At 42.8% G+C, this 23,808-nt stretch overlaps 1 protein-coding gene across 10 annotated transcripts in view; it reads left to right on the plus strand.

The window, feature by feature from the left end:
* GOLGB1 (golgin B1) overlaps positions 1–23,808 on the plus strand; it is a 60,901-nt gene that overhangs the window by 28,618 nt on the left and 8,475 nt on the right. For 6 of the 10 annotated variants that reach the window (XM_087767124.1, XM_087767126.1, XM_087767127.1 and 3 more), the window contains 11 exons: positions 774–864; positions 1,599–1,666; positions 2,565–7,564; positions 8,654–10,604; positions 12,269–12,447; positions 14,284–14,449; positions 15,584–15,715; positions 19,491–19,649; positions 19,780–19,877; positions 20,413–20,547; positions 22,621–22,726. In XM_087767124.1, coding sequence (XP_087623250.1) covers positions 774–864; positions 1,599–1,666; positions 2,565–7,564; positions 8,654–10,604; positions 12,269–12,447; positions 14,284–14,449; positions 15,584–15,715; positions 19,491–19,649; positions 19,780–19,877; positions 20,413–20,547; positions 22,621–22,726 — 8,085 coding nt within the window. The remainder of the gene's footprint in view (positions 1–773; positions 865–1,598; positions 1,667–2,564; positions 7,565–8,653; positions 10,605–12,268; positions 12,448–14,283; positions 14,450–15,583; positions 15,716–19,490; positions 19,650–19,779; positions 19,878–20,412; positions 20,548–22,620; positions 22,727–23,808) is intronic. The other 4 variants (XM_087767132.1, XM_087767131.1, XM_087767130.1 and 1 more) reach the window with 3 other exon arrangements.

Below are 23,808 nucleotides of genomic sequence, written 5' to 3' on the forward strand. Positions count from 1 at the left end.
ACAGTGCCAATTGTTTGTTGTGGTGAAAGACAATGTGTGTTCGGAACTAGCCAGAAATATTGCCATTCGTTTTAGGTGCATGCTAACTTATAAGTGGACTTTTCAGAATGAAGAAATTAATAGATGAAGTCTTAGTTCTTGTATGGATGTCAACAGCAAACTAACCAGATTTCTGGGCTTTATTCAGCATCTTTGTGTGGGCAAAATGAGTTTGTGTCTGTGAAACAGCAAAACCTCCTCTTTTTCCAGTGTGTTCCATCTTCAACAGTCAGGTTCTGTCCTGTCTGACAGAGAAGCTAGAGACATATAGCAGTTAATAGATTGTTGTGGGGTGGTTTGTTTGTCTGTGTAGTGGAGCCTAATGTAAATTTCCTGGGAAGACTGCAGGTTCTTTATCTGCTGGAGTAGTGAGGCATGCAGTGACAAACACATGACTTTTCACCTTCTCTGCTTGGGTGGTTCAGTGAAAGGTTATGAATCTATAGTTGGTCCCTTTGAAGAACTGAAGATGGAAGAGGAAGCATCTCAAGGTGGGAAGGAAGTTATTAGATTGTTTCATTCATTGATATCCTAATCTGCTGAGATATGGCTCTTGCTTAACATCAAAACCAATTTACTTTTTTAATTTATTTTCATTAGGCATCAGAGTTGCATCTAAAGTTGGGACTGATAGTTTTTACTAAAAGCTTGGCAGAGCAGCAGACAGCTAAGATAGCTGTCTTCTAATACAAAGATCATGGGTCAAAACTAAGTATTTTTTCTTCAACCAATAGAATAAGAATGTTGGACCTGAGGCGAAATGGCAAGACTTGCAGACTGTGGAAGCTCCAGCCTTTTATGTAGACTGCTCTTCTACTTCTACAGGTGAGGACACAGAATAAAGCATGTGACAAGAAAATTGTGTACATTTCAGAAGTTTCAGGGACAAATCTAAGCTGATTTGGAAAGAGGAGCTTTGAGGTCAGAATCTAAAGATGTACAGGAGGTAGAAAAGATGCACATGAGGTAGAAAAGAACATTCTAGGGTGGGATGGACAGGATATATCAGAAGAGAAGAAAGAAATGGTTCCGAAGATGAGAAAAGGAGAAGGGTTTGAAGGAGAGTGTGTTTGTAGATGCAAAGACTGATGTGTAAGACACAGAAGAGAATTAAGATAAGATGAAGAACTGGGTTCCTCTCTGCAAGCTAGTAAGTTTCTTTTTGTGTCTGGAATTACCACCCCCACCCCCACTCACAAATTATTAAGAAAAACCCAACAAACAAAACAAAACCCCAAAAAAACCCAACCCAAAACAAAACAACCTGTTACCTAGTTCACTTGTCTCTTTGCCTCTTCACTCTTCTGTAGAGGCTAGATATAGTGTAAACTTAGGTGATGCCAGCATGCAGCAAATGCAGGAGGTTTTGCATGTGCAGAGCTATTGGGGATGTCTGAGTGCAATGCATAGGCTAACACTCTTCTTTTTTTATTTGTTTTTGTCTTTCTCACCTTGGAAACTAGAGAAGCTTCAGTCCCATATATTGTTTCTCCACTTACCTACTGACTTTACATGCAAGTTGTTATGCTGATGGTGACAAGTGTACCTTTTATCACTAGGTGTGTCAGGAGAACTGGTGAATTCTGCAGTGCAAAAGCCTTTTGATGACACCTTGGTGCACCCTGAGGTACAAATTTAGTCCAGAACTTTTTTCCCTCTCAGTATTGTATGCATCTGTGGATATGAAAGCTTTAATTTAGTCTAAAAGCCCCAAAGAGTTGTTTTTTTAACATCCTGTAACTTAAAGTGGTTGTTGCAACACTGCAACAGGCTTTAAAAGATAGCTCTCCTTTAATGGTTCCCTGTAAATTGTTTCTGCCCTCCAAACTGATGAACAGACAGCCTTTACAACACAAGATGGTGACTTATTGGTGGGCTGCTGATCCATGATTTCTGGGAAGTATTTGTGACTGCTTTTCTTTTGTCATCTGTTTTTGGGGGTGGGAGGAAACCTTAAGATAGTTATTTGGAAAAAGCCAAGCACTTTGGTCCAGATGCTTTGTCTAGTGCTTTCACTTTGGAGATGGACAAACTGGAATATGGGCTTCTGCCCTGTTTCTTTGCCATGTTAAATGGACAGAGAGAATAGGGGACAAAATCTCCTCATTAAGAGACTATGGATAGGATGTCAGGAAAATGTGTCTGGATGAGTACACTGGAGGGCTTGTGAGAATCATAGGAGAAATGAAACACTTCATAATCATACTATCTTGTAATCAAGAGAGAATGGGAAATAAGAGAATGGGAAGTTACATTTATGGCCTAATCCTAAAGCCAGAATCTTTCATGGTGCAACTTCAGAAACTGAAATGAACAAAAATGACCTGAGGGGTCCTCCTGTTATTAGTGAGGCTACTGCAATAAATAGCAGCCTCACTAATAACAGGAGGACCCCTCAGGTCATTTTGTTGGAGCCAGCTCAAGAAAGGATATCCTTGAACTACAAAATGTGGAAAGCAGATACTTCCAAAAGTGACCCTTTCACAGGATTCAAAGGAAAATTTATACCTATTATTTTCTTTTAGGCAAGAACAGGTGGCTGTCCCAATGGAAGCGAGCAGTTTACTGAGGAAAATTGTCCACCTGGAATTCTAGAATATCTTGCTGCAGAGAAACAGAAAGAGCTGTCAGTTTTGCTGCTGGAACTGAGAGAAGCCCAAGAAGAAATAACTTTTCTGAAAAGGCAGCTCAAGGGCCCAAACGGCCAAACTTCTACAGGTAACCAAACAGGAGAAGCAGCTAACCAGCTGGAAGATAATTCCCAGATATGGTTTATTGAGAGGGAAGAGCAAAAGGCTTCAGATACACAAAATGAGTTGGGCAGTAGCTCGTTGCGGAGAGAAACAGAAATGCGGCAAATTGGTGTGCTTCAGGAAAACAGGATCAGTCTTCAAGAAGTGCCCCAGGGGAGCACTGTCCCCTGCAGAGGGGAGATGGAGGCAATGCAAGAAGTCTCTACAGCAGATCCAGAGCCTGGCACCTCTCAATCTCAAGAACTGATAAAGTTACAAAACCAAATTACAGAACTGCAAATAATTCTGCAGAAATCAGAAGAATCCTATAAGAAAGATCTAGGAGAAAAAGGTGCAGAAATAAATAGGCTTAACCAGTTGGCTGAGGAATACAGAAAAAAACTTGAGGATTCTGACAGTGCATTTTGTGTTTTGACTGAAGAACGAGATCAGCTCCTGTATCAGATGAAGCAACTTGAGGAAAATCTAGCTCTTTCAGAAAAGCAGAGACTGTCAGACAGTCAAAGCAGTCTTCTGAGAGAACAAATCCAGAGCCTTAAAAATGAATTCAAATCCAAGGAGATAAAAATTGAAGCTTTGCAAAAAGACTTGGATGAAGCGCAACTTCAGCTTTCTGACCAGGACATGCAACTAAAAGATCTGAGAAGCCAGATCGAGAAGAAGGAATGTGAAATACTTGATCTAGAACAACTTTTGAGGAAGAATACAGCTGAGATAGAAGAGCTTTCCCAAAACTTAGCCTCAAAGGGACGTGAAGCAGCAAGCTTAGAACAGCTTGTTGCTGAACACACCAAGTCTATAGAGAGCCTGCAACAAACCTTGCTGGAAAAAGACCAACAGATGACAGAGATCAGTGTCAGCATGTCTGAGAAAATGGTCCTGCTGAATGAAGAGAAATTTTCTCTAGGAAATGAGCTGAAGAGTCTTAAAGAGCAAACAAGTCTATTATTAAAAGCTCAGGAAGAAAAAGACCAAAACATAGAAGGAAAAGATGCATATCTGAATTGTGGGGCGTATGAGCAGCAGTATGAGACAGAGGCAGCATGTAAAGAAAGCGAGATATTAGTAAATAAATTTGAACTTCTGAAAAAAGAAAATGAGCAAGTAAAGCGGAAGCTGCAAGCAGCACTTGTTAACAGGAGGGAGCTTCTGAAGAAGGTTAGCAAATTGGAGAATGAATTAGTGCAACTGAGGAGAGAACAGGAATCAGGAACCTCAGTGGCTCAAGAAGCTGAAGGGGAAGAAAACATGACAAGCGTGATAAGCAGAGAAGTGAATCTTGAAAGCCAGGCCAGTGAGGAGTATCTAATGCAACTGCTTTCTGAAAAGGAATCTGAGTTGCAGAGCATCCGGAAGGACCTGCTGGATAAAGAAACTACTGAAGCACAATTGCAGGCAGTGATTGAGGAAATGAGGCAAAGCTTGCAAGGTAAGACAAACATTGTTTCAATTAAAGATGAAATCATGGAGGGTCAGACAATTGCTGACGAAGTAACGGAAACCAATAAAAGCCCAAAAGATTATGAAGAAAATGAAAAAAATAGTTCAGCAGCTACAAACCTTGAAGAAAACCAAAAGTCTGCTCTGAAAGAGAGGATTACAACTCTTGAACAAGAAAAAGAACAACTTCAAAAAAAACTTCAGGAAGCCCTGGTATCTCGCAAAGACACTATAAAAAAGGCTCAAGAAAAAGACAGGCATCACAGAGAACAGCTGAAACAGCAGAAAGATGACTACAGCATCCTACAAGAACAATTTGATAAGCAAAGCAAAGAGAAGGAGAGCATCCAAGCTCAGCTCAGACAACTCCAAGAACAGAAAGGATCAACAGAGAGTGTTGTTGGGAATCAAGGTGGGTTGGATTCTTCATGCATGGAAGCAGAAAATACAACAAATAACAAGCTTGTACAAGTTGCAGATGTTTCTGGGGAAGAGTTTAAGAAAAAACTTGAAAAATTGCAGATGGAGAAAGAGGAATTGGAATATAACATTAGCCATATGGAAAGTGAACTTGCTTGCAAATCAGAATTAGCCTTTCGTTTGCAAGAGCACATAGCACAGTTGTTTCTGGAGATAGAAAGGCTGAAGAGAACCTCTGACCAAGCTGAAGCGAAGGCAGCAAGTCTTCAGGCAGAATTGGAGGAGAGTCGAGCAAAAATTTGTAGAGAGGGCAGTCTGGAAGACCTGAAAACACTTATGCACCAGAAGGATGAAGAAATGGAATTTCTTAACTTGCAGTTAAGGGAGAAAAGTGAAGCTCTCAATAATGTGCAGGCACAGTTGACAGAAAAAGAGGATTCAGTCAAGAGACTGTGTAGTCAGTTGGAAACTCAAGCTCAGGTACATGAGGAACAAAGCAAGCGACTGCAAAGAGAGTTGCTTGAAATTCAGGAGAAGCAAGATGACGGTGCAGAAGCAGCTAAACAGAAGAATCAAATGCAGAGAAAGTTGCAAGCTGCACTTATCTCTAGAAAAGAGGCACTAAAGGAGAGCAAATCTCTAAAAGAGGAGCTGGCTAATGCTAAAACTACTATTGAAAATCTTTCTGTAAAGTTGACGAATATGGAAAGCCAAATATGTGGCCATGTTAAAGAAACAGATACTTTAAGAGAAAAGTTAGTGGGCCTCACTGAAGAGCGAGAAAAACTTATTGCAGAAGTTGATAAAGTACTTGCAGAAAATCAGAATCTTGATGGATGCTGTAAAAACCTGACATTTACTCTAGATAGAGTTGTTCTAGAGAAGGAGAAGCTGGAGAAGGAGATGGAATCCTTGAAATGCTTTCAAGCCGCTGAGAGTTCCGAGTGGCAGGAAAAATACCGGGAGCTTCAGAAAGAATATGAAACTCTCCTGCAGTCATATGAGAATGTGAGTAATGAGGCTGAGCGGATTCAGCGTGTTTTGGAAACTGTTAGGCAGGAAAAGCAGGAAATTTTCATTAAGCTGAAAAGTGTTGAAGCAAAAAAGGAGGAAACAGATAAGCAGCTACAGGAAGCTGGACAGGAAATTGATGGAATGAAGGAGAAAATGAGGAAATTTGCAAAATCAAAGCAACAAAAGATCCTGGAACTAGAGGAGGAGAACGAGAAGCTTAGAGCAGAGATGCGTTTTACAGATGGAGAGCTACACAGGACTAGAAATGTCTTTACAAATAGTAGCCTGAAAGAAGATCTGGAGAGCCCTAGGAGGGATTACCAGTCTCTTTCTACTCAGCTTGAGACAGTAATGGCTGAAAAGGAGTCTCTTACTCAAGAGATCACAGACTTAAAGTGTCATTTGCAGTTAACAGAATCTAAGCTGAAGGAAAGCAGAGAACTGGTAGACAAGTATGTTGCTCAGAAGACAACAGGGGAAGAAACAGATCAGGCAGTTGCCACACCACCACCAATGGAGAGGACTGAAAATCAGGTGGACATAAGTTATAGACCAAAGTCTCCTGCTGCAGAGCTGGAACAAAAAGCATTTGAAGGTAGTAGTCCTTGTGAAGATCTTGGTACCTACATACAGCAGATAGCTGAGCTCACAGAGCGAATCACAGAACTAGAAGAAAATAGGAGGGCTTCAGAACAACAGCTGGGTGACATCCGCATGTGTGTTGAGACTTTAGCAGGTGAGAAACGGGCTTTAGAGACCCAAATGGAAGAGAAAGTCCATGAATTGAATGCTCTTCAGGACACAGTAGCAAAGATGGAACAAACGGTCCAAAAAACCAAAGACGATCTCATCAGGATGACAGAACTGAAGGACACACTAGAGGCTGAGAAGGATGATTTGGAAGAAAGGCTCATGAATCAGCTGGCAGAACTTAATGGGAGTATTGGAAACTACCAGCAAGATGCAACAGACTTCCAAATCAAAAATGAGCAACTGAAACATGAGCTTCAGAGTTTGCAGAGAATGATGCATGAACTGGAGGAGGAGAAATGTCAGATGGCAAAGGAGAAAAGTAAAGCAAGTTCAGAAAAGCAAAAGGAATTTGTAGAAAAGCTAAAATGCAGTTGGAGGGGAGACAGCAGCACACATGTAAAGGAGCTTCAGGAACTGCTGAAACAGAAACAGCAGGAGATTAAGCAGCTGCAGAAGGACTGTATTAAAAGCCAGGAAAAGAACAGTAGTTTAGAAAGAACTGTTAAAGCTCTGGAATTTCTGCAGAGTGAGTCACAGAAAGAGGTAGAAGCAGCCAAAGAGACTTTAGCTAAAGCGGTTGAAGACACCAAGAAAGCCCAAGCAGAGCTTGCTCTCTGCAGAGTAGTATTGGATGACACCCAGAGTGAGGCAGCAAGGGTTCTAGCAGAGAGTGTCAAAGTGAAAGAAGAGTTGCAGGCAAACAAAGAGAATATTAAAATTCAAATGAAGAAGAAAGATGAGGACTTTGAGAGAAGACTGGAACAGGAGAAAGACAAGCACTCAAAGGAAATTAAAAAAATGGAAGAAAAGCTGGCAACATTGCAGAGGGAGAAAGACTGTATGGAAACAACTGTTAGTGATCTTCAAGACTCCTTGAAGACAAAGGATCAAGAAGCCAAGCAATTGGAAGGCAACCTAAACAAAACACTAGCCCAGCTTGCAGCCTTCACCAGGAGCATGTCTTCCCTTCAGGATGACAGGGATAGAGTGATAGATGAATCAAAAACATGGGAGAAGAAATTCACTGAATCTATTCAAAAGAAGGAGGAAGAAATACGTTCAAAAGAGGAAACTTGTGTTGTGCTAAAGGACCAGATGAAGCAGATGACCATACATGTGGAAGAACTTCAGGCTCATATATCCAGGTAAAGAAGGGGATAATGACTCAGCTGGTATTCTTTTATTTCCTTTTGGCAAAGCAGCAGCCAGAGGTGAGGTAGGATTCCCCTTTCCTTTTGCAGTATACCAGAAAGAAAGGATTTTGAGTATGTAAATATGCTAAGTGTGACATGTGATTGGCAAAACTAATGAATGCCTAAGATGGAGAGCAGAATTAGTTTTCCTAATAAAGCCATAAATATAAGGCTCATCTCCTGGATCACTTATGTTTGGATAGAAAAGAGGTTTGTAGTTAAGTTGCAGGGAGTTACTATGTATTTGTTGTATGCGCAAGGATGCAGGGAGGTTAACACTAAAATATTTCTTCTTCTCATCATTAGGGTGCTCATGTTAAATCTGTTCTCTGTGAGAAGCAGTAGCCATCTGAGTACTATCTAGAGTCCTTATTAATCTGAAATTTGAAATAGGTTATTGTGCATAGAGTTGTTGCATTCAGAGATTAAACTTGGCAGGTCAAGAGAGCATTGGGTTACATCATTCCGGTTTAATCCCAAAATAGATTTTGAGGGAAAGATGGAGCTGTGGAAACATACCAAAATGTACATCTGGGAATTTCCAAAATTCAAAACGAAACTGTTCTTACATGAGTAAAATTGTTCTATAAAGTTTGTGATCAAAATGCTATATCTTTGCATGCTGCAACATGAAATGAACATCAAGCATATGAGAACAGTGATTTCTTTTTTTTTTTTTTTTTTCTACAATGGATGAGTGAAAGAAGTATTTTTAATGAAAAGGAGCTGATAACGTTCAATGTTTAACCTCCTGCATTTTTTCAATATTGACATAAAGATTTATCTCACTGGACAACTTTTAAAAAATATTCCCTCAGCACCACTCCCTTCGGACAGTAGTGCAGTCAGAACTTTAAAAGATGCTTTGAATTTTAAACTGAGGGAAAATTAATCATCTGGATATTTCCAGCTTGCTTTCTTAAAGTAAAGCTAATTTCGTGGCTCTTCTAAATTAGTAGAATCAACGAAAACTGTTGCTGTGGTTTTGGATACTGAGATACTTCATTGATTTGTGACTGACTTTCTCTTCTTTATTTTCAGGCTGGAACGCAACAAGAAAGACTGGGAGTCTGAATCCAGGAAGGAGATCCAGCATCATCAAAAGACATGTGAAATGTTGCAGGAGGAAAAAAAGGAGCTTTTGACTCAGCTTGAAGGGTCTCAGAAACTGTACAGCAAGTCTCAGAATGAACAGCAGAAACTGGAATCAGAAATCAGCAGCCTGAGAGGCCAGCTTGCTGACTTACAGAATTCCTTTACCAAATGTGAATTGGTCAGAGAAGAGCTGGGGAGTATGGTCAAGCAACAAGAGACCACTATCCAGAATTTTAAATTCAGCTGTGAACAGCTTGAGGCTGATTTGCAAGCTTCCAAGGACCTAACAAATAAGCTGCATGAAGAAACTAGTGCCAAGGATCAAAAGATCATTAGTTTGCTGTCTGCCAAGGAAGAAGCAGTTGTGGCTGCTCTATCTGAATTACAGCAGCAACATTCTGAAGAGATGAAAGAGTTGGAGCATAGGCTAAGTAAGGAGGAAGAAGATAAAAAAGCCTTGGAAAATGAAAAGAACAAATTTCTTGACAGACTTGATCATCTCACTGAAAAGATGAAAATAAGCAGAGAAGAAAGTAAGCAGCAGAAGGCACAACTGGACTCCTTCACCAAGTCCATGTCATCTTTGCAAGATGACAGAGACCGCATATTGAGAGACTACAAGCAACTTGAGGAACGTCATCTTGTTATAATCTTGGAAAAAGACCAGCTAATTCAAGAGGCTGCTGCTGAAAACAATAAGCTCAAGGAAGAAATCAGAAGTTTTCATAGCCGGATGGATGACCTCAACTCTGAGAATGCCAAGCTGAGTGCACAGTTGGTGCGGTATAGAGAAGACCTGAACCAAGTGATTTCAATAAAGGACTCCCAACAGAAACAACTGCTCAAAACACAGCTTCAGCGGATCCAAACTCTGGAAAAAGAGAAGGCAATCATAGAAACACAGCTGAAAGAGTCTGAGCATACTCAGGATGATCTCAGGAAGTGCATGGAAGCCTTGAAAGATGATAAAGTCAGTATGTCTCAAGAGATTGAAACCCTTACGTCCTCTCTGTCTCAGGTGCAGAGTGAGATGACAGCATTACGTGAAGGGGGTCCTATCATGGAGTGTCAAGCACAATTGAAGGTCCGAGAGGAAGAGGCACGAGAACTGAGTCATAAGCTTTCCCTCTCGCAGCAAAGGATAACAGAACTTGAGGGGGAACTAGTATGTGTTCAAAGGGATGCAGCCAAGAGAGTGGGAGAGGCTGAGGACAGGCTTTGGAAGGAATTGAAGCACCTACATCATGATGCAGGGATAATGAGGAATGAAACAGAAACAGCAGAAGAGAGAGTAGCAGAGCTGGCACGGGACTTGATGGAAATGGAACAGAAATTTCTTGCAGTCACAGATGAAAACAAAGATCTCAGAGCTCAAATTCAGTCTTTTGGGAAGTCCATGAGCTCTCTTCAGGATAGCCGGGACCAGGCCAATGAAGAGCTTCATGTTTTGAAACAGAAACACTCTGCAGACTTAGAGGAACAAAAGACTCTAGTGCAGAATCTTCAGAAACAGATAGTTCAGCTACAAGAGGAGCAACGTTCCACTGCCAGGGACCGAGATACAGTGAGGTCTGAGCTGACAGAACTGCAGAAAGCCACTGATGAAAGAGGTCTCTTGGCCCAGATTGAGAAACTTAATCAGAAGCTCAGAGCCAAAGACGATGAGCTTCTCCATTTGTCTTCGGAACTGGAAGGCGCTTCCAACCAAGTCAAATCTTTCTCCAAGGCTATGGCAAGCCTGCAGAATGAGCGAGACCGCCTGCTGAATGAATTGGGCAAAACACATAAGATTGAAGAAGTGAAGCAACAAGCAGAAGGGAGCACTTCCACCAGTCCTTCAGAAGTGCAGAGCCTTAAGAAGGCACTGTCCTCCTTGCAGAATGACAGAGACAGAGTAGTAAGTCCTTGTTCTCTCTTCCTGCTCTTACTTAAAGCCCCATAGGAGATTTGGATCTTGAGATCTTAAAATTCAGCACACGTGTCTGGTATTTGCAATGTGAAAAACAGATCATTGTCTTCACAGAATCACAGAATTGTTTGAGGTTGGAAGGGACTTCTGGAGATCTTCTAGTCCAATGCCCCTGCTCAAACAAGATCAGCTGGAATAGGTTGTCCAGGACGGTGTCCAGTCAGATTTTGAATATCTCCATTGGTGGATATTCCACAACTTCTTTGGGCAACCTGTTTTTTTAATGTATCTGGAAATGGTTTCCAGGATTAGTTGCTCCATCACCTTCCCAGGGATGGAGATGAGGCTGACCAGGCTGCAGTTCCCCAGTCCCTCCTTCTTGCCCTTCTTGTAGGTAGGGATGGCATTTGCTTTCTTCCAGTCTTCAGGAACCTCTCCCAGTCACCATGACCTTTCAAAGGTAATTGAGTTGCCTCCCAATGACCTCGGCACTTGTGGGCACATTCCAGCAGATCCCATGGATTTAGTATGTGCCATCTATGTTATCTTCTCTGACATATGAAAGGTGTGATTTCATTGTTAACTTTGCAGGGTGGTTTCTCTTCTTAGCTTGATTCAAAATATGGAATCATAGAAATAAGATATGGGTTCCCTGTTAACCTGCTTAGTCCACGTCCATGGAAGCTCATGCATTTGATCTGTCTTGGCTTTCTAGAAGAGAGTAGAGCACAGACTTGGGTCTGTTTCTCCTCTTGGCAGCTGATTGTCAAGACACAGGTACAAGGCATTGCAGCATCATTTTGACATCCTTGCTTGCATACTTAATGTGTCTGTGTTTGTACAGTCTCTGGCACAATGCGGCTCAGCAAGTTTCAGAGTTCTAGTTGCTGGTCAGATAACAGACTTCTACAATCATTTTCCTCCGTCACTTAGTCTGTCTTAGTTTTTTCTTCCGTTTATCACAAAGTCTGTTGTGAATTCTGTCTTAAACACATCTTCCTTCTTGTCCATTTTATATCTCAGTTATTTGTAGACTTATGTCTCCTTTACTGCTGTTTTGTTGAACTTGCCTATCTGTGTAACGTGAACTTGCATATCTGCTAATACTAAGATAGAGCCCCAGTAGAGGGATCTCCTGACTCATTAAGTACTTACCTGTCTCCAGAGTCAGTCACCTCTTCTTGTCTTTGAAAACTGATTGCAGTGATGGATGTGTAATGACACCTTATTTCTAATTCCAGTCTGAGTAGACTGTCAAAAGGATTTTAGTTCCTCAGTTCGCTGGTTTACAGTAAATACCAACTTCAGGAGTTATTCTTAACCAGCTCCTTCTGTCTCACTTTGTCTTCCTCTGAATAAGGGAATTAATATCGTAGTCCAGGGTCTTTTTGTTAGTGTGTCAGATCTTCATGGAAGGTTTCAAAATTCACTACTCTCATTAACAATAGAATTCTCTGAGGGTTTTTTTTTCTGAGCAGTTGTTAGTAGACTGTTGTAATCACTGATTCCATTTCTAGTTTCTCTGTCATCTGAATGTGACTTTTTTCCTCCAGATGCCACAGTGAGAAATGCTCTTAACCACTTATAAGTAAGTAATAAACCTAGCTGCTTGCTTGGTTGTCACGCACTCTGATATTTCCCTTTAATTAAAGGTAAGAGAGCTGAAGAATCTGCAGCAGCAATACATACTGGTTGGGGTAGAATCAGCTGAAAATTCTCGCTTAAAAGCACAACTGCAGGAATATCAGCAAGACGCAGATAAACAGCACCATCTCCAAGAACAGCTGAAGCAAGAAAGTATTTTCTACCAGCAGGAGCTCCAGCAGCTTAGGTGAGCATTGTCTGTCTTCTCACTGTCTCAGAGATGCAAATGTGCCGTTTCTTTCATTCAAAGAGCAATTGTAGGCAGAAGGCAAAGAAAGCATTGAAAACCTCAGCCTTACCTGTGTGAGCTGTCACTAAATCACTTTGCCTGGTTCAGGAGTGGGCGGTTCAGGAGTGGGCACGTTTCCCTTGTTCAGCTTTTGCCTCAGACTTAGAGTGAAGGATAACAGCCCAACATGTTGGAAGGAAATGCCTGTGTGAAATAGATCAGTGACCTTGTAACTTTTATTTCCTTCATCCAGTGGTGGCCAATATCATCTGTTTGAGAGGAAACTTAGGCTGTTTCTTGTATTGGAGCTTATGTATATAGTGTCGTGGTTTAACCCCAGCCGGCAACTAAGCCCCACGCAGCTGCTCACTCCCTCCTCCCTGGTGGGATGGGGGAGAGAATTGGAAGAGTAAAAGTGAGAAAACTCGTAGGTTGAGATAAAGACAGTTTAATAGGTAAAGGAAAAGTCGTGTGCACAGGCAAAGCAAGGAATTAATTCACTACTTCCCATGGGCAGGCAGGTGTTCAGCCATCTCCAGGAAAGCAGGGCTCCATCACGCGTACAAGTTACTTGGGAAGATGAACGCCATCACTCCGAACGTCCCCCCCTTCCTTCCTTCTTCCCCCAGCTTATATACTGAGCATGGTGTCATACGGTATGGAATAGCCCTGGGGCCGGTGTGGGCCGGCTGTCCTGGCTGTGCCCCCTCCCAGCTCCTTGTGCACCGGGCAGAGCACAGGAAGCTGAAAAGTCCTTGAGTAGTGTAAACTCTACTCGGCAAGAACCAAAACATCAGTGTGTTATCAACATTATTGTCATCCTAAATCCAAAACACAGCACTCTACCAGCTACTAAGAAGAAAATTAACTCCATCCCAGCTGAAACCAGGACATACAGTTACAGAACTCTCCATTCCAAGCTGATGATGAACACCCTTTTTATCCCACTGATATAATTGTTTAGAAAATACTCATTTTGTATGACTGTCTAATCCTTTGTTTTACTTGCTTTATGTCTTCTATTTTTAAAAAAGTCTGTAATTCAAGTCTCTAGTAAATTGTCATCTCCAACTAGACTAAAACTAGTCAGACAAATATGCTTCATTCTAAAAATGGGGAAAAAAATCCTTTCAGGTACCTCAGAGATCCGTCTAAGAATGACTGAACCTCAAGTGAAAGGGATGGTTTGTTTTTTTTTTGTGGAAAGATGTATGGCTTATTTTTGTCCAAAGCGATATAAAAACTTGTAGTGCTCCTTCCCCCTTCCCCTGCCCCCAGTCGGACCCTCAAACTAACACTTTGGATCTCGTAAAGTTTGAAGCAGCTTACAAATTTTATTTCTCTCCTGATAAAAGAAAAGGAGACTTATTTCCTGTCTAGCTTCTACGATGTAAATGAAGCTAGGGCCTTAAGTTTGCATGTTGGGATCAATGCTATGGTTCTGGTGCATATTTGAGGCCGTGATAATGTTATGGTGACAAGTGGCGTTGTCAATGACTTGCTTGACAAAACTCTCTGTGCAGCAAGATCAAAACAATATCCAGGAATACCAAAGTGTGAGCATTGAACAATCTGCAGTGTTGAGCCAAATACAGAATACTTCCTTAGACCTGCTTTTAAGGTTCATGTACTTAAATGGGTTGTTTTGGTTTGGTTTAGTTATAAAACTTCTTTTCTGGCATGGGGTAATGATAGGAAATAGAATCATCCTCGGCTCATTCTGAGCTGGATACCTGGATATCATAAGTGATACTGGTAACTTCCTGGTAATTTCCTTTGTGTTGTACTGGGCAGACAAGAGAAAACTACCTGGGAAAAGCAGAACAGCAGCATAAAGGAGCAGTACCTGATGGTCATAGCAGAAAAAGACAAGCAACTGAGCCATTTACAAAGGATCGTGCAAGAAATGAGACTGCCCCTCAGCAAGTCTCAAATTGTAGAGGAGCAGTACCAAATGAAGGTGGGTAGAAATACACAGATTCTTTATTGCATGGAAATGTGAGGCTTGCAATTCAGCCAAAATAGCACGTGTTGCTTGTATTCAGCTTGTACAGACTGCAGTATTGGATTTTGTTGTGTGGCCTCCAAGGACTATACCAACAATGCAACTCAGATCATTGAAAACCTTTAGAAAACTCTGGCATACCCTTATGTGCTCTTCCCTGAGTTCATGGTTCCTAATGTTTCAAGAAAGAGAGTAAAAGAGACAGGGCTTCCTAGGCACCTTAGGTCCTCCTAAGCAGTATGGAACTTCTCGGGTCTTTCTTTCTGGCTATTTTAGAATTGCCTCTTGCACTGTATTTGAATCTAAGATCTTCTGGTTTAGTTCTCCTTTTAATGTCACATTCTAATTTTTAAGTTTCCTATTGAATTTTTATTGCTGTTTTTACCATGACAGGGATCTACAATCCTGACTTAAGCCCAGAGAGGCTGAGGATTGAACGTTGCACTTTCTGACTTCTTTCCCCTGTATCAGAGTCCTAAAAGTGGAGTGGAATATTTTGAGTATTTTGCTTGGTCTAAAGAAGGATGCTTGCCTGCTGCCTGTACAATACCATTACATTATGAGCAAGGAAAGAACTCTGCTGTCCACATCTATAATGTTCCAGTGAGAAGCTTTTATGTCAGTGGAGGAAGGAGGAAATCTCCCGTTATCCCTCTGACACACACATGCATATATGCAAAGAAAAAGCTAGAACAATGTACATGTGATGCTTTCCAGGAGAATGCTTCAGTGCTAACCTTTTAGTGTACATTGAATGAGAGCAGTGTGGACGTTGCTTTGGGTTTTTGTTTTTCTTGTTCTCGTTCATATGCTATTTTTTCCTTCCTGTGTTGCAGACAGCTTTAAGACAACTTTTGAGAAGGACCCATTGTATGTGCAAGTTCAGTGATCTTTCCTAACTGTTTGGATTTTCAGATGGCTTTTAGGATATTTCTGTTTATTCCCCATTTGCTGTTTTGCTTAAGCAGATCAAGTTCTAGGCCTAGGAATAATGTTGGGCTTTGACCTTGGAATACTAAACAGAGACAACTAATAGGAGAGTGCGTTGTCATGCGTGCAGTATATTTTTCATTGTTCTTTCCCTTGCAGATTTCTTCAGAGGTTCTGAGAGGGGACTTTTCAAGCCTAGAAACAGAGACAAAACATCTCCAGGCCCAGCTAAGTGACAGCCTGAAAGAACTACACCAAAAAGAGCTCAGAATTCAGCAGTTAAACAGCAAGGTACCGATTACATCTTATACTTGCTTGCAGACTCTAGGATGAGGAATGTGGGGAAGAGGGTAGGCTTGAATAGGGCTCAGGGAGCAGGAATGAATCTTTCTGTTCTTGCGGGTATTTAGTGAAGTAACACAAAATCAGAAATAGAAGAGACTTGTGGAGATGATCTAGTACATCCTTCTGCTGCTCAAAGCAGTACTGTCACCAACATTAGATCAGGTCAGCCATGACTTCGCCTAGCTGAGTGGTGAAAAGAATAGAGATTCCAGAACCTCTCTGGGCCTTTGCGCAGTGCTGCTCTGCTCTACACTTTTAATGCAAATGTTTTTATTAATGTCTAGTCTGACAGTTTGTGGCTATGGCCCCTTATTATATTTTCTGCCACTATCAAAAAGAGTTTGGCTCTGTCTACTTTATGACTCCCTTTAATTTAATTGTAAGCTATTGTAAAATGACCCTTTAGCCCCCTCTTTAGCAGGCTAAAGCAGCCCAGCTCTCACAGGCATCATGTGCTCCAATCCCTTGACGATCTCGGCAGCCTTTTCCTGGACTCCTTCCCATTTCTCTATCCATTTTAGAATCATTCACGTTGGAAAAGACATTTAAGACTGCCAAGTCCAACCGTTAACCTAACACTGCCAAGTCTACCACTAAGCCATGTTCCTAAGTGCCACGACTACACATCTTTTAAATACCTCCAGGGATGGTGACTTAACCACTTACCTGGGCAGCCTGTTCCAATACTTGTCAGCCCTTTCAGTGAAGAAATTTTTTGTAATATCATAAATCATAGAATGGTTTGGGTTGGAAGGGACCTTAAAGATCATCTAGTTCCAAACCCCCTGCCATGGGCAGAGACACCTTTCACTAGACAGAAACTAGATATCAAATCTAAATCTCCCCTGGTGCAACTTGAGGCCATTTCACTCATCCTATTGCTTGTGACTTTGGAGAAGAGACCAACACCACCTCGCTGCCACCTCCTTTCAGGTAGTTGTAGAGAGCGAAAAGGTCTCCCCTCAGCCTCCTCTTCTTCAGACTAAACAACCCCAGCTCCCTCAGCCACTCCTCACCAGACTTGTGCTCCAGACCCTTCACCAGCCTCGTTGCCCTTCTTTGGACACGCTCCAGAACCTCAATGTCCTTCTGGTAGTGAGGGGCCCAAAACTGAACACAGTATTTGAGGTGTGGCCTCACCAGTGCTGAGTACAGGGGGATGACTGCTTCCCTAGTTCTGCTGGCCACACTGTTTCTGATACAAGCCAGGGTGCTATTGGCCTTCTTGGCTGCCTGGGCACACTGCCGGCTCATATTCAGCCAGCCAACACCCTCAGGTCCTTTTCCGCTGGGCAGCTCTCCAGCCACTCTTCCCCAAGCCTGGAGCACTGCATGGGGTTGTCGTGACCGAAGTGCAGGACCCGGCACTGAGCCTTGTTGAACCTCATACAGTTGGCCTTGGCCCATCGAGCCAGCCTGTCCAGATCCCTCTGTAGAGCCTTTTTACCCTCCAGCAGACCAACACCCCCGCCAAACTTGGTGTCATCTGCAGACATCTGCAGACTTATTTGATCCCCTCGTCCAGATCATTGATAAAGATATTAGACAGAACTGGCCTCAGTACTGAGCCCTGGGGAACACCACTTGTGACTGACTGCCACTGGATTTAACTCCAGTCACCACAACTCTTTGGGCCCGGCCGCCCACCCAGTGAACAGTAGACCTGTCCAAGCCATGAGCAGCCAGTTTCTCTAGGAGAATGCTGTGGGGAATGGTGTCAAAGTCTTTACTGAAGTCTGGGTAGACAATATCTACAGCCTTTCCCTCATCCACTAAGTGGGTGTACCTTGTCATAGAAGGAGATCAGGTTTGTCAAGCAGGACCTGCCTTTCATAAACCCATGCTGACTGGGCCCGATCACCTGCTTGTCCTGTACATGTCGTGTGATGGCACTCAAGATGATCTGCTCCATAACCTTCCCCGGCACCGAGGTCAGGCTGACAGGCCTGTAGTTCCCCGGATCCTCCTTCTGGCCCTTCTTGTAGATGGGCATTGCATTTGCTAACCTCCAGTCAACTGGGACCTCCTCAGCTGAAAATGAGTGATGTAAAACCAGTCCCAGTATTCCAGGTATAGTCTTATTAGTACCAAGCAGACCAGGTAATAATTTCCCTCAGTCTGCTGGCCTTGCTTCTGCTAAGGTAGCCCAGTAGACAGTTTGCCTTGCTCACAATGAGGATGTCCTCTTGGCTTCTATTCAGCTGGGCAGCTGCTGTAACTCCCTGGTCCTTTACAGCAGAGCTGTTGCCTCTGCAGTCTCTTTTCATCCTATGCTGATGCGTGGGTTTTGCCTCAGGTGCAGAAGTTTACACTTCTTATTGAACCTGAGATTTCTGTTGACCCAATCCTCAAGTTTCTCAAGGTCCCTCCAGATTGAAGTTTTGGTCTTTGTCATGTCGGCCACTCCCCAAAATTCAATATTGGCTGCAAAATTGCTTATGCTATACTCTATGTCATAACTTATGTTGCTGTCCATGTTGAGCAATGTACAGCCCAGGTAGGCCCCAGGAGTATTCTGCTCATTGCTGGCTGTCAAGCCATTGATCATTGCCTTTGAGTCCAGTGGTCCAGCTAATTTTTGACTATGTAGCAGTTCCTTTGTCTTGTTCATAGCTCCTTAGTTTCCAAATGTGAATACTGTGGGTGATGATGTTAAAAGCTCTGTGTACTGAAGCTGGCTGGGACGGAGTTAATTTTCTTCATAGCAGCCTCTAGGGTGCTGTGTTACAGATCTGTGACTAAAGCAGTGTTGGTAACACACCAATGTATTAGCTATTGCTGAACAGCGCTTGCACAGCATTAAGGCAGCCTCTGTTTCTCACTCTGCTCTCCCTGCAGTGAGTAGGCTGGGGGTGGGCAAGAGCTTGGGAGAGGTCACAACTGGGACAGCTGACCTGAACAGACCAGAGGGATATGCCAGGCCATATATAGACCACATTCACGAGGATCAGTGACAGTAGTGTCTGAATCAGCAACTTTTCTGCCGCTGAATTTTAGTGCCCTTTCTCTAAAGTGACTAGGAGGAGGGAAGAGGACAGAGGAAGAGAGGGAGAGGGGAGGAAAGAAAGAGAAGGGGAGAGGGGAGAGAGAGGACAGATTGGGGGGGGACAATGGGGGAAGGGGCAGAGGGGGGGAGAGAGGAAGACCAGACAAAGGGACCAGAGAGTGATATTATGTGAAGAAAGTTGTTTCCAGGTTCTATTTCTATTGTTGGGAGTTCTTTCTAGCCTCCTGCTTTCTAGACTCCTGAAGGAAGTCCCTCCTTTGGAAGGCATGCTTGTGATCGTCAGCGCTGCCCGCGATCTTAAAAGTTTCAGTATTTCAGTGCAGAATCACAAGCAGTCCAGTTCCCACATTGAAATGGAAGACTCAGAATTTAGCAATCTTCGGAAAGAGAGTTGCATTCAAGGAGAAAGCAAGAATATAAAATAATTATTTATTGATGATATTTCTGAAAGGTTTAGGTCAATCTCAGCACTTCAGAAATCTTGTTTTGGAAGTGTGTTATTCTGTACATCATGCTGATGTTTTGGGACTCCTATTCTGGAAACCTTAGCCACAAGCTACTGTTGGAGATTATCACTGGTCTTTGGACCTTAGTAATGTGTGGTGTGGCAGTTCCCATGTTCTCAATAGAATTCTTACCCTCAGTTACACAGGGAACAATTTTGCTTTCACAAAAATACGAGTTTTTTACTTAGCAGTTGTGTTCTTTTCTCAGCTGTCTCAGGTCTTTGAGGAGAAAAATGCCCTCTCCCTCCAGCTGCGCGGTAGCAGTCGGAACATCTGTGAGAGCCATCAGCACTACAATGAGGTTCTGAACCGCTGCTTGGTGCTTGAGAGGCAGCTCCAGGAGCTGCAGTCTGCAGACAAGGGCATGGTAAGCGTGGTGGTCTTGGTGTAAGGGAGGAAGAAGCTTATTGGAGATGGCTCCAGTAACTGCAGCGTTGTAGCTACTTTCTGTCCTCTTCATTCAGTGCTATCTGCTGTACATTAATGCTTTCTTTCAGGAGTTGTTTGCAACGGATGCTGCTCCAGGAGCACCCCAAGAAAAGAATGAGCCTCAGAGAGGCAGTTACACACCAGAACTGCAGGAGTTACAGCTGAGGTAAAGAAAGCCTGAGAAAACAGGTGTGGGGATGTTAGTCCCGATGGAGGTATTTGGGCTAGTGATGAGCCTATTTCTGTTACTCTCTGTCAGAGTGTTGGAAAAATGCAGTTCCAGACTAGGACCTTGTGGAAGGGAAGAACTGTTATATGCTCTTGACAGCTGTCGTTAGTTATCTCTTGGGATAGAACTTCAAAAAATGAAGAGTCAACATGCAGCAGCAATTCCAGTTGACCATCACCAGCCAAACTAGCATCTTTGATTTGATGGGCTGGGTCCTCAGTAACCACTTAAGTATATCAGTGGTCCTGGTCTCAAGGCTGTTAGCCTGAGACTGTCTGGAATTGAGGCTTAGCACATGATTCCTTGTAACCTTCTGAATTAAGATCTAGCACATGATTCCTCATACCCTTTCAAAATAATTTTCAGAAGGTGGGGCTATGGACAACAGAGCCAAGGAACTCCTTTCTGATGTGATGCAGTATAGTCCATGAATTAGCCCCTTCTTGGCATATGCTTGGTTATTTTCTGACAGGTTGTCCGAAACAGAACATTTACATAGCAGCACAAAGCAGGATCTGAGGTATTTAGAGGAGCAGCTGGAGGAAGAACGGGACCGTCGTCTTGCTGTAGAGGAGGCGCTCTCTGCAGCACAGGATCAGATCAGGAGGTGAGGGAGCTTGAGCAAACAGGCAGTATCACCATAAAAGTATGGTGATCCTAGCTCCGTGTTCATCTGCACTTCATTACGTCCTTCTGTCAAATGTCACTGGGGGCATAGAAATGACTATACCATGTCTATCACAGAATCACAGAATGGTTGAGGTTGGAAGGGACCTCTGGAGGTCATCTGGTCCAATGCCCCTGTTCAAGCAGGGCTACCTAGAGCCAGTTGCCCAGGACCATGTCCAGATGGCTTTTGAATATCTCCAAGGACGAAGACTTCACAACATCCCTGGGCAACCTGTGCCAGTGCTCAGTCACCCTTACAGTACAAAAGTGTTTCCTGATGTTCAGGCTATCCTTCAATTGTAGACAAAGATAGAATAAGACAATTGAGTAGACATTAAGACAAATTCTGACTAGAAATGAGACGCCAGCTTTCTCAATGAGTTAAATTAACTACTGGAAAATATAATTTGGAGACTGGGAATTGGGTGAAGGCAGAAGAGGAGTTTTCATACTTCCAGGAGATTTGTCTCCTCAGTAAGCACCTGTCTGTCATGGGCAAAGCAGTCTTGACTTGAAGAATGTCACTCAATTTTAATGTACTGGCAATTAACATAATACCCAAATTAAGTAAAAGTTTGAGAAACAATTAAACACTTAAGGAAAACACTTCCCCTCACCTTTCCCAGGCTCAACTTTAGTCTAAACACCTTTCCTCCCCCCTTCCTAGTATCCAGTCCCATTGTTTGCACCACACATTACACTCAGTCCCTTTGGTGAGGCAAAGGGCAGCATAGGAGGCTGGGGTCAGCATGTAGTGATTTCTCTCTGCTGCTCCTTGTTTCTTACTCATTTCATCCTTCCCCTAGCAGCTACCACCCTTTGTTTAATATGTTTGAGCAGAGGCACCGTATGCTCTTCTGGTTGTAGTTTTGGCACACAGTGAGGCATCATCCATTGCCAAGCCAGCTGGAACCAGCTGTAGCTGGTACAGGCCACTTCATGGCCTCCTGCCACACGCATTAGAAATGCGTGTTTCTCCTCATTGACTATAAAAGTGGGTTTTATCGTGTAACTTGATTGTAGGCACTTGTGCTATGCATCTCCTTGTAGCTAAAATAAACCTTGCTATTGGAGTCTTTTACATGAAAACAATGGTTTTGTTCTGACACACATGCTGATTCAGCCAAAAAATAATGGTCTGTATGGAAGAATACTGGATGAAGTTCCCTGGTAATTGCTACACAAGTCAGACAACTGTAGCCCCTTCTAGCATTAAAGTCTACGAAAGGCTCTTACAACTGATTTCTCTTCACTCACTAATGCTAGCCTGAAGATTTGACAGTGCTGCTTCTGCATTTCATTCTTTAATAGTATCTTATCAATCTTGAATATCTGTCACTAGAAAATAGCAAGAACCAGCACTACTGGGACTAGAGCTGGCTTCCAAAATAATTTCATAGAATTTAAAATCTACAGTTAAATCATCTGCCCTGGCTTCTTTCAAGTCACACACTATGAAAGCCCCCATGTCGAACACAGAGACCTCAGTTAAGTTAGAGTTTGAAATTCCTGAAAAACAAAAGGAAAAAACCAGCACCAAAAAAAATCATGAGTTTTGAAGTGATGGGCTATAAATTAGGTAAGAAAGGACTCCACTGCTAGCAGCTGAATTGTCCCCTCTACTGGAGAGGAATGGTAATCTGCACATCATGCAGTACGGCAGTTTTACTTTTCTCTCTGACTATGGCTATGACTGGGTACAGGAAGTGGCTGGCACTGAGCAAGTACAACTCATACAGAGGGCACAACATGCCTACTGTGTTACAGTTTCACCAGCCTCCCGGTGGAGGAAGGAGGACTACTGCTAGTCGGATCACCCAGTCCTGCTCTGCTTGAGCTCTGGAGGCACTACAGTTGTACAAATGAAACCAGCTCTTGTCAAGTGAGGCCATGGCTTGCTTGCAATGGTTGATTTACTTTTTGAAGAAATACCACCTTTCCTAAGCTTGTCTACAGTGTTGGTTTGAGGCATCATAAGGAGCTGAATTTAATTTCATGTTTTTTGTGGCAGGTTGCAGTCAAGTGAGTGGACGTCTTCCTTAAGTGCTAGCATTGATATGATTCCAAGTCATGAACACTCTTTGCTGATTGACTCCATGGATAATAATTTCAGCAAAGTAAGAATTTACATTCACAGCTGTCAATGATGTGAGCCCTGGCTGATGCAAGAAAATGTGAAATGAAAACTGCGAACCTATAGCAGTTTAATCCTTCTGAAGGCACATTTAAATCTGTTTGGGTTTGTGTAGGTTTCTGCTCTTGTCTTGCTCTGCCTTCCATGCCAAAAGCCACGTATTGTTTTGTTCGTGGCTCTGCTATAGTCTGCATAAGCAGACTAAATTTCAGAGGTCACTAAAATGTAGGCCAGCATTGTCTGTGCCTAAAATGTAGTCCCAGGTTCCTTGTGGAATATTCAAGGCCTCAGTGGTGAGCAAATAGGCAAAGTCTGTGCAAACAATATGCAATCTCATGCATAAGAAGTATACGTGTTACTGGCCCTAGCAGCTGCAATGCCTGAAGAGTCTGCCCTTTCGTTTAGCAACCACCTCAGTTTTTCCTTACTCGTTGTCTTTTAAACCTGTGTCAGTCAGGCTGGGGGCCTAAGTGGAGAGCTGCTTTTTCACTGTACTGAATGACAGCCTGGCAGTCACCTGTCCTGTTTTGCTCAAGGATTAAGCCCTGATGAAGAGTTTCCCCTCTGGTTTCTTCAAGACATGGGGGTGGCGCTCTCAAGAGCGGCATCAGCAGAATTATAGCAGAAACCGTAACTGGATGCTACTCTGTGCTCACACTTGGGGTTTGTTACTAGAATAGACAGTTTCTTCTTTCTACTGGAACTTTGCCAGTAGATGTTACGTTGTCTGAGGACTCCTGTAAGAGCTCCTGTAGAGTAAGGTCACTCTACAGCAGCTTGTTCAACAGCTTCAGAAGTCCTTTCAGCTGCAAGGGTGAAAGAATGCAACAAATAAATAATAATTTTCTTCTTCTAGGCCAGAGAGTGAATCAGGATTCCTAGAAGCTTGAGGCTCTGGCAGAAAATGACCATTGATCCATTTGTTTATATTTCATTTGGAGGGGCTAAAAATTCGTGGGGACCAAATGTTAGAGGGAGATGTTCTGCATTCTGTTGCCCTTTCTCAAGCAGAATTGGAGAGAGCTGGTTCATGAGAAACATGCCCAGAGCAGGGGAAGGGGAATA

This window comes from Nipponia nippon, unplaced genomic scaffold (assembly GCF_047370975.1).
Source record: "Nipponia nippon isolate SJK-2023a ecotype South Korea unplaced genomic scaffold, ASM4737097v1 scaffold_3, whole genome shotgun sequence".
Taxonomy (NCBI): Eukaryota; Metazoa; Chordata; class Aves; order Pelecaniformes; family Threskiornithidae; genus Nipponia; species Nipponia nippon.